At 41.6% G+C, this 16,642-nt stretch overlaps 2 protein-coding genes across 4 annotated transcripts in view; one reads left to right on the top strand and one right to left on the bottom strand.

Moving 5' to 3' along the window:
- thsd7ba (thrombospondin, type I, domain containing 7Ba) overlaps nucleotides 1-8,459 on the top strand; it is a 364,279-nt gene extending 355,820 nt beyond the window's left edge. For 2 of the 3 annotated variants that reach the window (XM_072685346.1, XM_072685347.1), the window contains exons 29-30: nucleotides 261-348; nucleotides 3,592-8,459. In XM_072685346.1, the coding sequence (XP_072541447.1) occupies nucleotides 261-348; nucleotides 3,592-3,676 (173 nt within the window). In that variant the 3' untranslated portion in view covers nucleotides 3,677-8,459. The remainder of the gene's footprint in view (nucleotides 1-260; nucleotides 349-3,591) is intronic. The other variant, XM_072685348.1, reaches the window with a different exon arrangement.
- nxph2a (neurexophilin 2a) overlaps nucleotides 1-16,642 on the bottom strand; it is a 289,488-nt gene that overhangs the window by 61,965 nt on the left and 210,881 nt on the right. The window lies entirely within an intron of this gene.

The following is a 16,642-nucleotide window of genomic DNA, read 5'->3' as shown; positions in this document are numbered from 1 at the left end:
CCAGTAAGTAGAAGCACAAGGTAGGGGTTTCTAATAAAGTGGCCAGTGAGTGGAAGCACATGGTAGGTGTTTCTAATAAAGTGGCCAGTGAGTGAGAGCTCAGTTCTCAGAATTGTGTTCTATGAGATTCTCTGCTGAATGCTCCAGCTGTGCTTTAAAGGAAGCGCTGTCAGGTCAGAGGCTGAAGGGAAATATCACAGCTGCTGTCTGTCAGCCTGATGTGGTGTGTGTTTTGTTTGTGTGTGTGTGTTTGTATACAGACGGGAGGATAAAGATGTGGGTGTACGGGGCCACAGCTGGAGGCTTCATCCTCATCCTGTTCATCATTGCCGTGTCCTTTCTCTTCTGGTATGTATAACTACATCCAAACCTTATGATTACATGGAAAATATGGCACCCGCTCCTCGGATGTGTGCGTCCCCTGGAAGTGTATTCCAGGCAGGAACGCTTTGAGGATATTAATAGCACTTGTCACACACTGTTATCTGATTTGATGATGTGTGGGTTTTTAGATCCAAAATTACCATCCTGGCTGCATGCTCCAGCGCTTTTGGCAGTGCTGGGGCAGGCAGGGCTCGGTCCAAAATGCAGCACAATACAGCCACCTAGTGGAAGAGGAAGACACTGGAAAAAAGAAACTCAAAGGAATACTTCTTTTTTTTTTTAAAGTGTTCACATGTGACTAGAGTGCACATTCTCACACTGTATACTTCAGAGTTTTACAGTTTCGTTTTGCCGTGTAGAAACTGCAGATCTTTTTCTGCATACTTTCAAACACCTCAGTGCAGGTGTAGCACAGCTTTCAGCCCTTGATTCTAAGCATTTGGTCACATCTGAGGACCAAAGAGAGTCAATGGAATCATTGTTTGTCTAAAACTATAAGAGAGATCCGGCCAACCTGTATTAAACATTATGAAGAAGAAGGAACTGGTGAGCCTAGTAACCACAAATGGGCGCACAAATGAGGATGCAGGTGTGGATTGGTCAGTAACTGCTGTTGGCAGAAAACTTTGTGACTAGAAGAACAGAGGCTGCACTGCAAGCTGTACAGCACTAGTCTGAAAAACAGTCAGCTGACCATCAGCTTTAGAGCACTAACAGACTAATAGACTACTAACAGAGGCCTACTAACAGGCTGCAGAGCTTTGGGGAAAGGTCTTGTGAACACTGATGTGTATCTGGGTATGAAGTGCTGTAGGTATGGATGGTATGGGTATGGTGTAGACCCATACCATGTAGTATGAAGTGGTGTGGGTTTGGGTATGAATTTACATTAATAAATATGGTGCAGATGGGTATGGATTTAAGGATATGGGTTTATAGGTATGAATTTATGGGTATGGATTTAAGGATATGGGTTTATAGGTATGAATTTATGGGTATGGATTTAAGGATATGGGTTTATAGGTATGAATTTATGGGTATGGATTTATGGGTGTGGATTTATGGGTATGGATTTATTTATGGATTTATAGGTATAGATTTATGGGTGTGGTATGGGTTTATGGGTATGAATGGTGTGGGAATGGATTTATGGATATGGATTTATGGGTATGGGTGGTGTGGGTATGGGTTTATTGGTATGGGTGGTGTAGGTATGGGTTTATTGGTATGGGTGGTGTGGGTATGGGTTTATTGGTATGGGTGGTGTGGGTATGGGTTTATTGGTATGGGTGGTGTGGGTATGGGTTTATTGGTATGAAAAGGCAGGATTAAAGAGGGGTTATTGATTATTGAAGTGGAAAGCAATCTATCCTGGAACTGTACACATGATTGGAGTTTGATTTGAGCTTTTGTTTTTGATTGAAATGTTTGAGCTTTAGATGATTCTCTTAAATTAAGAGCTTTGTGAACAGTTCGTTTTAAAGCTCAGTAGTTTTTAATTGGATCAGTATCTGACAATACTGAAGATTTCAGCTTTCAGATGCTGCTGGATCTGAGCAGGTAAAGAACTGGTCTTTGAAGCATAAATAAAAGAAGTGCAGCTTCTCCACTTGTCTTCTGGTTCACTGCAGGAACGTCCAGCATTTGATGAGCATTAGATCTGATTTGGAATAAAGTCTGTCAGGCAGCGTGTAATGGATGTAGGCACTGGTCGATTTAGAGCTTTAAACACTAATAGAAAAACTTTAAAATCCATTCCAGAAGAAAGAAGCAGCTCAGTGAGGCGGGAACAGGTGTGTATTCCACACAGCAGAACTGAAGCCCAAGAGTGAGGATTGCCTCATTCTAGTGGACTCTTGGTGTAAGGCCAGGTGTAATATTCTCTCTACTGACCGTCCCAATATGCAAATGAACTCCTATAATGGTTGAGTTTTTCTACCTACAGCATTTGTCTGATTCTGTCTTTCCGAAGCTCTTACATGTGAATCATGTTACACAGGTCGCAGATTGCAGAGTTAGGGGTCTTGCCCGTTATTGGTGTAGAGGGGTGTGCTTGCCCAGCTGGAGAATTGAACTACCATGGGGAAGGCGGTGTTGTTACCCACTTTACTCTTAAGCATAAAGGTGCTTCAAATGATTTAAACTCACTCAGAGCTTGTGGGACTGTGTTAGGGTTGGTTTAGCATACTTAAATCCTTAAAAAGTGCTTCAAATGATAAGCAGGGCCACAAAATAACCACTTATGGTTCCTAACTCGAGACGTTTGTCACCTTTTGTCATTATTTCATTTCCTAAAACGGCCATCAATTACCCAACCCTTAACCACACAGGACTTTACCACAGGAACCAAGAGTACAGACAACACAACACAACTGAAATGTGGGTTATTCCACCAACATCATAGACAAGAGACGTTACCTTAAATACATAATTCCATGTATGAACACCTTCACACATTATAATGCATTACATATAGAGAGGTGGTACAAAGCAGTTCATAGTGTAGATAGCAGATGTTGATGATTGGCTATAAGGAGCGATTGTGAGCATTTGGGCGTTCCAAAGACCATAGTGTGAAGGAAGGAACTGAATCTGCAGGTGTATGAAAGCGTCCAGTCTCCTCAGGATTGTGGTTGAATGTTGAAACTGACGGACAGGGGCCGTCAGCTTCGCTTCCAGACAAGGTTCTTCACCACCAATTTCTGAAAGAACTCTCCACAATAAGCTGCAGACCATCAGCATATGGAGCAGAGTGACCCGCAAGAGGCCTTCGCTCACTTCTGCTCAAGAATGAGGAGGATTACTGTAGACTGTAAGGGTTTCTGCCACTGCTGGTAGGCCCATATGACCATCTGCTTCCATACACCTGCAGATTCAGCTACTTCCTTCATACTATGGTGATTGGCCATGCCCAAATGCTCAGAATCACTCCTTTTAGCCAATCATGAACTGTATGTGCTTTCTGACCCATTTTTCACACATCCAACAAATACATAGACATGTTATAACATGTTATGAATGTGTTTGTAGTTTCTTATATATATATAAGACCATTTCAATTATGCTATGTACATATACATGCTGTAAGGTACTATAAGATCCCATAATTATGAATGTAGAATAATCTAATAAAGATGCTGTGTGAATCAGCTACTTTGTGAAAAATAACTTTCTGGTGTTTTCTTACTGTTTTCTTCTTCCTCCCAGCAGCAGACCAGTCAAACAGAGCAAGAGCCCGTCTCCTCCTCAGAAGGCTCTGGCTCTGGCCTACGACGGAGACGTGGACATGTGACGGATGTTTATTTTTTCTTTTTTTTTCTGTGAACGGGCCTCAAAAAACACACACCGAACTGCGGGGAGCATCTCAAACCATCTCACTCTCCCAGGAGACCTTCTGCATTCGCCCCAAAAATAGCCCATCGCGGCAGCAACGCTGCAGCCTGGAGAGCTTTCTCTGACGTCAGAAAAGCGAGCGCTAACCTTTAGGAGGTTGTTTTGACAGCTCGAGCAGCTTTGTTTACACGGCCAGTGGGAGAAAAGCTGCGGATCAGCGCTTGCATGGAATACCACCACATTCAGAGAGGCTGCAGCGACTTGGCCTGTGACATTCCATGGAGCAGAAGACTCTCTGAACCTTGGTTTTCTTACATCCGAAATAAAAGACAAAGGAAAAAAAAGAAATGCGAATATCATAGGAAGGGCATTCCGAGCTACTCCTCCTCTTTCTGTCTGATGCACAAAATAACTGTAACTGACGCTGAGGAAAACAACAAAGAAACAACATATGGTTTATGCACTATATTAGTGCTTCTTCATTCGTTTATTTATTTATTTATGTATTTATTTGTTTACTTTTTTATTTTTAAACTGGTTTTTAGTGTTTTCTTTCAGTGTAATGCAAGACTTTCGCTGTGGACTGCTGTTTTCCATCCGTTTATGCCATATGAATGTGTGTATATGCATCATAAACCAAACGCATATGTCTGGGTTGGCCTCGGTAGGATCACTCTAGAAGGCTTTAATTGACCTTTGCTCTCCAACCATTCTGCTCCGTTCTCTCCAGCAACAGCGGATGGACCTGCCTGCTCAGAGGAACACTGATAAGGGTGACTACCAAAAGTATGTGGACGCCCCTTCTAATTAATGGGTCCTTCTGAGAGCCTTAGTTCCAGGGAAGGAAAATGGTTAGGCAGTGAGCTTTTTCCAGGACTTTGAGACTTTGGGATGTTTAGTCGAGTGTGAAAGTTATTTTCACGCTGTGGTGCGGTCCAGAATAGCGATCACTGGTCCTACTGATAGCTCAATCTTGGGGTTCTCTTCCATAGTGCTCCAAAGATTGGTCAGCCTGGTGACTAATATGTCCACACAACTCAGAAAATCCAACCAGCTCCATTTAAAATCCATTAGACTCTATATGAAAGACAAGAAGACAGTGTTAATATGTGTGTTTTCACTCTCACGCAACAACCTTCTATCTCCAAAATGGCAACTTTATAAGACAAGAAAAAACCTTCTTAACTTTTAATGAAAATTTGAATGAAATAATTTAATTTCATTTTAGTGAAAGATTTTATTCCAAATTCTGATACAATATAAATAACAACTGCCAGATTTACATTATGTCAAAAATGATAACAGTAAAACATAGAGGTAGTCCCATGGTTAACACAGACATCTAGGATCATGTTTAAGCAAGTTTTTTTTTCTTGGGCTCGGCACCGGTACTGGCTCTGTCGGGTGGTTAAGAAACCCTGTCCTAGATAACTCTGTGCTTCCAACTGTGTGAACCAGTGTGCAGAGAGCTTCACAAAATAATGGTCTGGCTGAGTATGGTGCAGAGAAACCTGACTGAGGGATGTTCAGGTGTCCACATACTTTGGGTCATTTAGTATTTATATATATATATATATATATATATATATATATATATATATATATATATATATATATATATATAATTACCCCACAGTTGGAGAAAAGAAAGAAAAATACAACAAAAGGATAATGGCCCGTCATTCTGCCCAGTGTCCGAGTACTGGAATGACCCAAGACCTGTACTGTACTGAGTCATTTTCAAGCTGCCCATTTGATCCCAATTACCCAGTACAACTATTTACAGCCTTTGATTTGCTTGTAGACATATTTCGACAACGATACCCTGATGATGTCCATATCTGAACTGTTAAATGTCCTTTGGTCTGAGCCGGATCACAAATCCGAAGAAGTGTTTTAAATCGATTGTGTCGAAAAAAAAGAAAAAAAGAGTTGTTGAGTTAATTTCTCACATTTTAACAAAATCAAATGTAATTTTGAACAAAAGTATGACAATTTTATGCAACCCAGCACATTCAAATGGACTGTGTTAGATGTTCATCCAATATGTAACTTTAAACCAATCAGAACATCATCTTTCCTCGTTATGGTAAATGTAGCTGTTGGACATTAGCAGATTAAACTCGAGGTCATTAGTCTTCTGTAAATTAGCAGACAGTCCCATAGAAACAGTAATACCAGCATTTTAGAAGCTACACAGTAACAGATACAACTCCAACTATAATCAACTTAAAACCTTAGAATTGTTTGAGTTAATTGAGTTAACTCATCTTAGTTTAGTCACTAACTCACATTTTTCACTTCTGCACCTCTGTTTAGTCAACACTACACACCGAGTTGAGCCGGGAATGAACAGTAAGCAGACTGAGCCGCAGACTCCTCAAACATCTTACACGGTATTAAATTAATGAACAGCTCAATTTCTAATGCTTTAGAGGCTCAACTCAATATGTACTATCGATTAAACTGAGATGCTGAAAAGAGAAATGTGAGTTAGGAGAACTTTGGACTGAACTAAGTTGAGTTAACTCGAAAACGCTCTGGAATCAGATACTGCATCAGATTAAGTTGGCCTGATTACACATTTTCTACAGTGTGTAGATAAGGAGTGTGGCTATAGCTATGCCATGTGGGATCAGGGATCAGGGTCAGAAATGTTATTTCAGTATTGGAATACATTTAATTAAAAGACGCTGCAGTGACGGCAGGTCTATAATGTGGCCAATCTGATAAAAAATCTAATTTGCTGTATTTATTTGTGGTCTTATTTCGAGTGAGATGGCATTTACAGTTCTTTCTCTTTGAAGTTTGAATGTCCTGAGTTTAGTTTTTACCAAGCATTGAGTTTACTGACGAGTTGCTTGGCTCTTTTAATTGAAGAGTGGGGCCTTCCATAATCCAGTCACCAAACTGAAATTCCCATTTAAACTCCTTTTAATGTCTTTGTTTCCAGTTCTGGTTCATTTGGCCCACCAATACCCAACCCTCTCTACACTCTTGTGTGAGACAGACAGCTGTAGTAGAGATTGAAAATGTTTAAAAGGAAAAGGAAAACACAGAGCTGTAGTATCAGTTTCATTTTCTAAAGACAGTTAAACAGTTTAAAGGAAAACGTGAATCCCAGAAGGCTATAGGACATGCCAGACCTAGTCCTGTAAGACTCATATTGGACTAGGGAAAGTCCTCTCCAAATGTAGCCAGGAACGGCCTACTTTGACAGGAAGGGGCCATTTAACTGCAAAATGACCAATCACAAGCCGTTCGTTTTGCTGGATGTTTAGAGGACGTGTTTTTCGAAATGGTGCTACAACAAAAACACACCCACTAGAAGCAAAGCTGTGTCTTGAAGATGCTTCACAAAACTGGTTATAAAGGACTGATGAAAACCAATGAAGAGAAGCTCAAGCACACAGACGTGGAGAATCCCAGTCCTAATTTGTGTTTTTTTCAGACGCAGAACTTTACCATTTACACTTAATTTCAGAAAGGCTCCAATTCAGGCCGTGTTACCAAACTTTCTGACAGTAGAGGGCAGTAAAGAGCACAACACCACCATAAACATTTACAGTGCTTTTATTTCACTAATTCTATGGGTTTTATGGGCAGGTGGAATGTATAATATGTATGAAATGTTTACACACAATGCATACTTATACATCTAAACATTATTATAATTATTATTCAGTTACAGAGGTTTATTTATTTATGCATTCATTTATTTGATTAACTGATCGATTAATTAATTAATCTTCTACAAACCCATTGCCTTTAGTAGTACAAGTACCCTTGAAGAACCTTCTTTAAAGGATGCTGCAGTTATTTAATGTTATGGCTGGTCTGTGTTACATGTATATCTGCAAAATGGCGACTCTACAGCAGAAGGAATGATGGTGAACCAGGTCAATTCAAAGACTGTTGCCCAAACATGTCCCAAGTACAGTGTTGTCCATAAGTATTCGGACAACTTTTGCTTTTAGTCCGGTACTGCACATTACAATTATAATTGATATAAAACTATGATTGTGGGAATAAGGAGCAGAAGGGAAGTACGCTTACATCACTGATTTTATCCATAGAGTTGTTAAAAAATTAAACTAATTACCTAATTATTATTATTATTTCATTTTTCAGTGTTCACACATCTCACACATTTCCTATTATGGAGGGTTTCTCCTGACTGTCCTTTCACACATCTGCAAAATCCAGGGTAAAGCTACTTCCCATCCCGTGACTAGTCATGTGGTCATGTGGCTGACTGGGTAAAAAGGCTCCCACAGTGTTTCATTCCAGTCCAGTTTAGTCTGAGTTTCTGCTCTGTTTGTGAATGAGATCATCTCTGAAAGTACCTCAAACTGTACAGCCTTTGACCCGTGTAAAGACTTCTGTTTCTTTTGGATTTGTTTAAAACCCAGCTGACAAAACTTTGAGGCAATGGCAATATGGTTACATTTGGGGAAGCTGTTGTAAGTAAGAATGCATGCTTGGTTAAGTTTATCTAACATCATGACTTTATTCCAAAAGTGGCCTTGCATTTAATCTTGATTTGAGCTTTGATTTTTTCTGGGTTTTAATGGACGTGTCGGACAGCGGGCCGCCTCTTGGGTTCGGCCCTTCTGAATGGAGTTGTTTACATGGCCTCTTCTGTAGTGTTAAATATGCTCAATTATTCAGCTGCCTGGAAAACCCTGAGTTGAGTTTACAGTGAGCTTTCTGTTCTAACTGTGTGTACTTGAAGAATTGAACGATGCTAATAAATTGTGATACTCTGTGGAAAGCTCTGCTCTTTACTCAGAACCGGCGAGAACGACCAGACGAAGACTGTTATCCTGACATGACCCAGGTACGATGCAGTCCATAAATATTTGGACAATGACCCATAATAATAATGTATAATAGTAATAATGTATTACTATGTATTTTGTGGGGGTTTGAGAGGTCCAGCTGACTAAGGCGCTGCCACTAGCAACCGAGGATCGCTGGTTTGAATCCTGGGTCATGCTGCTTGCCATCAGCAGCCAGAAGTCAGAGAGAGGTCAACTGGCCTTGCTCTCTCAACAGCGGGTTGATGGCACTGCCTAGTGTCACTCCTAGTGTGATGTAGGTCAGCACAGGCGTCTGTTAGCTGGTGTATCAGTGGAGTCCTCACCCTCCTAGTGTTGGGGTCATTGCTAGTGATAGCAATCACCAGGACTGGTGCTACTGTCATGCTGGGCTTCCTGTTATGATCAAAAAGAGGAAAAAGGTGAGAAAGAACCCAAGAGTAACAGCAAAAGACCTACAGAAGACTCTACAAACTGCAGAAACCTCTTCAGTGTGTTCATGTGAAAATCAAGAATGGTGTTCACTGAAGACCACTACTAAAGAAGACACTGCTGTCAGAAAACATTGCAGACCATGACTGTCTGGGTGTTCTCCATGGCTTCTGGAAAAGTGTTCTATGAACAGATGAGACAAAAGTGTGTTTGGAAGTTAAGAACACTGAGCACCAACACCAAAACTTCACCCAACTGTGAAGCATGGTGGAGGGAGCATCATGGTTTAAGGCTGCTTTGCTGCCCCAGCTCCTGGAAGCCTTGTGATCATTCAGGGAACCAGGGATTTAGAGGAGAATGTAAGCAGCAGTTCATGGCCTCAAGCTGAAGACAATGACCCAAAACACACACATTAATTACAGAGTGGTTAAAAATGAATGTTTTTAAATGTCCAGGTCAGAGTCCGATTTTAACCCTTAATTAAGATGCTGTGTCAGGACCTGAAGAGTGCTGGGCATGCAACACATCCCAGAAGTTTTGATAAACTGAAACACATTTGCAGGAAGGAATGGTCCAGAATTCCTCCTCACCATGTGCTAAGCTTATTTGCAGCTACAGGTGACATTTGGTGGAGGTGACTGCTACTGAAGGTTTATGCGGTTCAAGGTTTACTTACAATTTCTAGCCTGAACTGTGGATGTTTACCCAGTTGTTCAGTAAAATACATGCACAACAGCACAACAAGTTCAACCTAACTCCAACCCTAAACCTAACTCTAACCCCAACCTTAAACCTAAACCCAACCCCAACTATGAGTCTAACCTTAAACCCAACTCTAACCCTAAACCTAACTCTAACCCCAACCTTAAACCTAAACCCAACCCCAACTATGAGTCTAACCTTAAACCTAACATTAACCCCAACCCTAAACCTAACTCTAACCCCAACCCTAAACCTAACTCTAACTCTAGCCTAACCCTAAACTTAACCCCATCCCTAAAAGTAACTCTAACTCTGGCCCCAACATAACGTTAACTCTAACCCTAATTTCAATGCCAACTTCAACCCTAAACCTAACCCTAATCTTAACCCCAAAACTCTAACCCCAACCCTAAACCTAACTCTAACCCCAACCCTAAAAGTAACTCTAACTCTGGCCCCAACCCTAACTCTAACTCTAAAACTACAACTCTAACTCCAACCATAATTCTAAACCTAACTCTAACTCTACCCTTGCCCCAACCCTAAACCCAACCCTAAACCTAACTCTAACCCTAACTCTAATCCTAACCCCAACCCGAACTCTAACCCCACCCCTAACCCTAACACTAACACTAACCCCACCCCTAACCCCAACCCTAACCCTAACCCTAACTCTAACCCTAAGCTGGTCCACTCTCTGTAATAAGGGTCAGTGCACTGTCCGTTTGTCCCACAGCTTTTGAATCTGTGCAGTGAAGCTGAGTCTCAGAGATCTCCTGTTTAGTGGAATTCCTTTACTTAGGCGTCATTTCAGTTTAAGGAGCCGCTGAGTTTAAACGCTTTTGTCATCAGTGCTCAGGTGAGCCGAGTCTGAGTGCTCTGATCTTCTCACGTCAGATTCATCTGTTACAGTCATTACACACCGCTGCAGGACACACACACACACACACACACACACCTCACACTCTCTTTCTAATCATGATTTATCACTCGCCACCGGCCAGATAACTCTAACACAGTCTGATAAGAAGGGACTGGCTGGGCGGGCGAGAGAGAGAGCTGTATGAATATTGAGCAGATGGTCAGAAACAGAGACGGGCAGATTAAAGGTGAATTTAAGACTGAGGTAAAGACTTCAAAGCTGCAGTTGACTAATTTATTCTTTATTAATTATAGTGTATGTCTGTAGGGTGTATATCATGGTGTGTATGTCTGTAGGGTGTATATCATGGTGTGTATTTACATTTACATTTGCGGCATTTAGCAGACCCTCTTATCCAGAGCGACTTACAAAGTGCTTTGCTATTTACCCAAGAAAAACTCCACACAAGATCTCAGCCCGTGGGGTCAAAATGATCACAAGAACGGTGAGCAAAAATCCCAGAACCACACGGGGGGACCTAGTGAATGACCTGCAGAAAGCTGGACCAACGTTACAAAGGCTACCGTCAGTAACACACTACGCCGCCAGGGACTCAGATCCTGCAGTGCCAGACGTGTTCCCCTGCTTAAGCCAGTACATATCCGGCCCGTCTGAAGTTTGCTAGAGAGCATTTGGATGTTCTGGAAGAGTATTGGGAGAATGTCTGATGGTCAGATGAAACCAAAGTAGAACTGTTTGGTACAAACACAACTCGCTGTGTTTGGAGGAGAGTGAATGCTGAGCTGCATCCAAAGAACACCATACCAACTGTGAAACATGGGGGCGGCAACATCATGCTTTGGGGCTGTTTCTCTGCAAAGGGACTAGGACGACTGGTCCGTGTACATGAAAGAATGAATGGGGCAATGTATTGTGAGATTTTGAGTGCAAACCTCTTTCCATGATCAAGGGCATTGAAGATGAAACGTGGCTGGGTCTTTCAGCATGACAATGATCCCAAGCACACTGCCAGGACAACAAAGGAGTGGCTTCGTAAGAAGCATTTCAAGGTCCTGGAGTGGCCTAGCCAGTCTCCAGATCTCAACCCCATAGAAAACCTTTGGAGGGAGTTGAAAGTCTGTGTTGCCCGCCGACAGCCCCAAAACATCACTGCTCTAGAGGAGATCTGCATGGAGGAATGGGCCAACATACCAGCAGCGGTGTGAGCCAACCTTGTGAAGACATACAGAAAACGTTTGACCTCTCTCATTGCCAACAAAGGATACATAACAAAGTATTGAGATGAACTTTTGTTATTGACCAAATACTTATTTTCCACCATTATTTGCTAAGAAATTCTTTAAAAATTAGACAGTGATTTTTTTTTTCTCATTTTGTCTCTCATAGTTGAGTCTACCTATGATGTCAATTACAGCCTCTCTCATCTTTTTAAGTGGGAGAACATGCACAATGGGTGACTGACTAAATAATTTTTTCCCCACTGTATATCAGCAGTGCGTATGTCAGTACTGTATATATCAGGATTCTGTATATCAGTAGTGTATACCAGTATCAGTAGGTCGTGTGTTTGTCAATAGTGTGTTTGTCAATAGTGTGTTTGTCAATAGTGTGTTTGTCAGTAGACTGTATATCATGGTGTGTATGTCAGTAGAGTGTATATCAGCAATGTGTTTATCAGTAGTGTGAACAATATGTCAGTGGTGTATATATCAGTAGTGTATATATCAGCAGTGCAAATGTCAGTATTGTATATATCAGGATTCTGTATGTCAGTAGTGTATACCAGTATCAGTATGTCGTGTGTTTGTCAGTAGTGTGTTTGTCAGAAGTGTGTATATTAGTAGTGTGTATATTAGTAGTGTGTCTGTCAGTAGTGTGTATGTCAGTAGTGTGTATATCAGTGTGTCTGTCAGTAGTGTGTATATCAGTAGTGTGTATCAGTAGTGTGTATATCAGAACTGTGTTTGTCAGTAGTGTGTATATCAGTGTGTCTGTCAGTAGTGTGTTTGTCAGTAGTGTGTATATCAGTAGTGTGTATGTCAGTAGTGTGTATGTCAGTAGTGTGTATATCAGTGTCTGTCAGTAGTGTGTATATCAGTGTGTATGCCAGAACTGTGTTTGTCAGTAGTGTGTATATCAGTAGTGTGTATATCAGTGTGTCTGTCAGTAGTGTGTATATCAGTAGTGTGTATCTCAGTGTGTCTGTCAGTAGTGTCTGTCAGTAGTGTGTATATCAGTGTGTCTGTCAGTAGTGTGTATATCAGTAGTGTGTATATCAGTGTGTCTGTCAGTAGTGTGTATATCAGTGTGTCTGTCAGTAGTGTGTCTGTCAGTAGTGTGTATATCAGTAGTGTGTATATCAGCGTGTATGTCAGAACTGTGTTTGTCAGTAGTGTGTATATCAGTAGTGTGTATATCAGTAGTGTGTATATCAGTGTGTATGTCAGTAGTGTGTATGTCAGTAGTGTGTATATCAGTGTGTCTGTCAGTAGTGTGTATATCAGTGTGTCTGTCAGTAGTGTGTATATCAGTGTGTATGTCAGAACTGTGTATATCAGTAGTGTGTATGTCAGTGTCTGTCAGTACTGTGTATATCAGTAGTGTGTATATCAGTGTGTCTGTCAGTAGTGTGTTTGTCAGTAGTGTGTATATCAGTGTGTCTGTCAGTAGTGTGTATATCAGTGTGTATGTCAGAACTGTGTTTGTCAGTAGTGTGTACATCAGTAGTGTGTCTGTCAGTAGTGTGTATATCAGTGTGTATGTCAGTAGTGTGTATATCAGTAGTGTGTATATCAGTGTGTCTGTCAGTAGTGTGTATATCAGTAGTGTGTATATCAGTGTGTCTGTCAGTAGTGTGTATATCAGTATGTCAGTAGTGTGTACATCAGTAGTGTGTATATCAGTGTGTCTGTCAGTAGTGTGTATATCAGTAGTGTGTATATCAGTGTGTCTGTCAGTAGTGTGTATATCAGTAGTGTGTATATCAGTATGTCAGTAGTGTGTATATCAGTAGTGTGTATATCAGTGTGTTTGTCAGTAGTGTGTATATCAGTAGTGTGTATATCAGTGTGTCTGTCAGTAGTGTGTATATCAGTGTGTATGTCAGTAGGTTGTGTGTGTGTGTGTGTGTGTGTGTGTGTGTGTGTGTGTGTGTGTGTGTGTGCTTTAGACCGATGCTGTTCTAATTCAGTCCCTGGTGCTGGGTTTGACTGGACGCAGGTGAGACTGTGTATTACCTGCTGTGTGTGTCGGCAGCTGAAGCAGCCTGCTGTTCGCCCTCTGACAGGCGGTGTGTGTAGAGAGCGGCGATGTGTTTGCACTTTAAATTTAATTACTGCCACGGTGTGAATATTAATCTGTAACCCGTGACCCCGGAGCGATAGCGCCATTCATCATTCTGCAGAGCACTGCAGCCTCCACACATTAGTTAATGTTCTACAGCAGTGTCACAAACCCGCCCAGCTTTACAGCCCAGCCTGAACACAGGTCAGATAAATCAGCACACCAGCAGAGGAGTGTTTAACGCCAAAGCTCAGCATAAACTGTCAAATATACTCAATTAACCAAGACAGGCTTAGTGCTCCTTTACTTTACACTGGAGTTATGAGGTTAATGTAGCTAACAAATAATGGAAGCTTGTACTCTATAAATTAGCATGTTGCTGACTGAAGGCCTAAACCATCGTACACCCTCCTCAAACTGTCTGGAGCTGTTCAGTAATCTCTAACAGACTTGCTTGTGCACTGTTATCTAGATGGACTAAAGGATTTACACAGGTGGCTGCTACTGCCTTTATGGCCATGCGTCTTATGTAAAGCCAGTGCATACTAGTGCATCAGAAAAAGATTAGAATATCATAAAAACTTAAGGTAAACTGTCATATTTTATATGCATTACATGTACAGTGATGTATTTTTAGCCGTTTGTGTTTCACTCAACTAGTTTAAAATATTAAAGAAAACTGAAGGCAATAACTGGAACAAGTAAACTTTCAGAGAGGAGCTCAAAGCCAAACTAGACTTTCAGTCGTGAGTTTAAGTAGATAGTAATTCCTGCTTGATTTCACATTAATCTGTAAGGCAGCTTTTAAACGGAGGCTTTGGCGCTAAAGCTGATGATGTGTTTTACAGGGTGCTGGACTGTTGGAAGATAAGATTAGAAGATAAGATCCGCTGTCTCATAGATTTCCACCAACTTCCACCCCATTAAGCACATCGACATCCATCAGACATATGTAAAAAAATTATAATGTGCAATGTAGTAACAGTAAAAATGCTGAACTTTTGAACGACTGCTATTGGCTTGTTTATAGGGGGTTTATAGGGTGTCTAGGTACTGTACTGATGTCTGTGTTTGACCCATTTTCTGCTCATTGGTTCTGGTTGCCTGGTTGGTTTGTTGGTAAAAGTAGCTTTTAGCAGGTAACAGTAGCCTTTTAGCGGGTAACAGTAGCCTTTTAGCGGGTAACAGTAGCCTTTTAGCAGGTAACAGTAGCCTTTTAGCAGGTAACAGTAGCCTTTTAGTGGGTAACAGTAGCCTTTTAGCAGGTAACAGTAGCCTTTTAGCAGGTAACAGTAGCCTTTTAGTGGGTAACAGTAGCCTTTTAGCGGGTAACAGTAGCCTTTTAGCAGGTAACAGTAGCCTTTTAGCAGGTAACAGTAGCCTTTTAGTGGGTAACAGTAGCCTTTTAGCGGGTAACAGTAGCCTTTTAGCGGGTAACAGTAGCCTTTTAGTGGGTAACAGTAGCCTTTTAGTGGGTAACAGTAGCCTTTTAGTGGGTAACAGTAGCCTTTTAGCGGGTAACAGTAGCCTTTTAGTGGGTAACAGTAGCCTTTTAGCGGGTAACAGTAGCCTTTTAGCAGGTAACGGTAACTTTTAGCAGGTAACGGTAGCCTTTTAGTGGGTAACAGTAGCCTTTTAGCAGGTAACAGTAGCCTTTTAGCGGGTAACAGTAGCCTTTTAGTGGGTAACAGTAGCCTTTTAGCGGGTAACAGTAGCCTTTTAGTGGGTAACAGTAGCCTTTTAGCAGGTAACAGTAGCCTTTTAGCGGGTAACAGTAGCCTTTTAGCGGGTAACAGTAGCCTTTTAGCGGGTAACAGTAGCCTTTTAGCAGGTAACAGTAGCCTTTTAGTGGGTAACAGTAGCCTTTTAGTGGGTAACAGTAGCCTTTTAGTGGGTAACGGTAGCCTTTTAGTGGGTAACGGTAGCCTTTTAGCAGGTAACGGTAGCTTTTAGCAGGTAACAGTAGCCTTTTAGCAGGTAACAGTAGCCTTTTAGCGGGCAACAGTAGCTTTTAGCGGGCAACAGTAGCTTTTAGCGGGTAACGGTAGCCTTTTAGCGGGTAACGGTAGCCTTTTAGCGGGTAACGGTAGCATTTTAGCGGGTAACGGTAGCTTTTAGTGGGTAACTGTAGCATTTTAGCGGGTAACGGTAGCTTTTAGTGGGTAACGGTAGCCTTTTAGTGGGTAACGGTAGCCTTTTAGCGGGTAACGGTAGCTTTTAGCGGGTAACGGTAGCATCTTAGCGGGTAACGGTAGCCTTTTATCAGGTAACAGTAGCCTTTTATCAGGGAATGGCTTCTTTGTTACTGTTCATGCTTTTATGAATGAATACCTGATGAGAGAAATGAGGAGCTCTGCCCCTAATATAAATCTGTAATTCTGTTTAAATTGAGACGTAACTGCAGTCAAACGTGCAATAAAATGACAGTAATAACTCCTGACTTCCAGGGATTAAAGTGTTGTGGAGGTTGAGGGATGAGTGGTGGCAGTTAAGCAGTGTTAAAGTGTCTTAGACAAGATTTCTCAAGCTTAAAGCCACCGCAGGCTTCAGTTATATTAGCGAATCATTTCCAGAATGAATGGTCACACTAAAGGAGGTCTTTTACTGTCAGACTGATGGAGTGTCAGGCACGCTCTCCAGCTTATAAAGGAGAGGCAGAGAAAGGCAGAGAGACACTCAGCGCTGGAGACTCGCTCTCAGGGCTGCTGCCTGGCAACCACAGGCTCTGTGTGCTGAGTCTCTGCCGGGATGCCGATGGAAATTGGCCTTGTCCTGCAGAGTGGGGTCTAATATTCCTGCCCTCATG

Source organism: Salminus brasiliensis, chromosome 8, assembly GCF_030463535.1.
Source record: "Salminus brasiliensis chromosome 8, fSalBra1.hap2, whole genome shotgun sequence".
Classification (NCBI taxonomy): Eukaryota; Metazoa; Chordata; class Actinopteri; order Characiformes; family Bryconidae; genus Salminus; species Salminus brasiliensis.
This window is presented reverse-complemented; position numbering and strand designations above follow the sequence as displayed.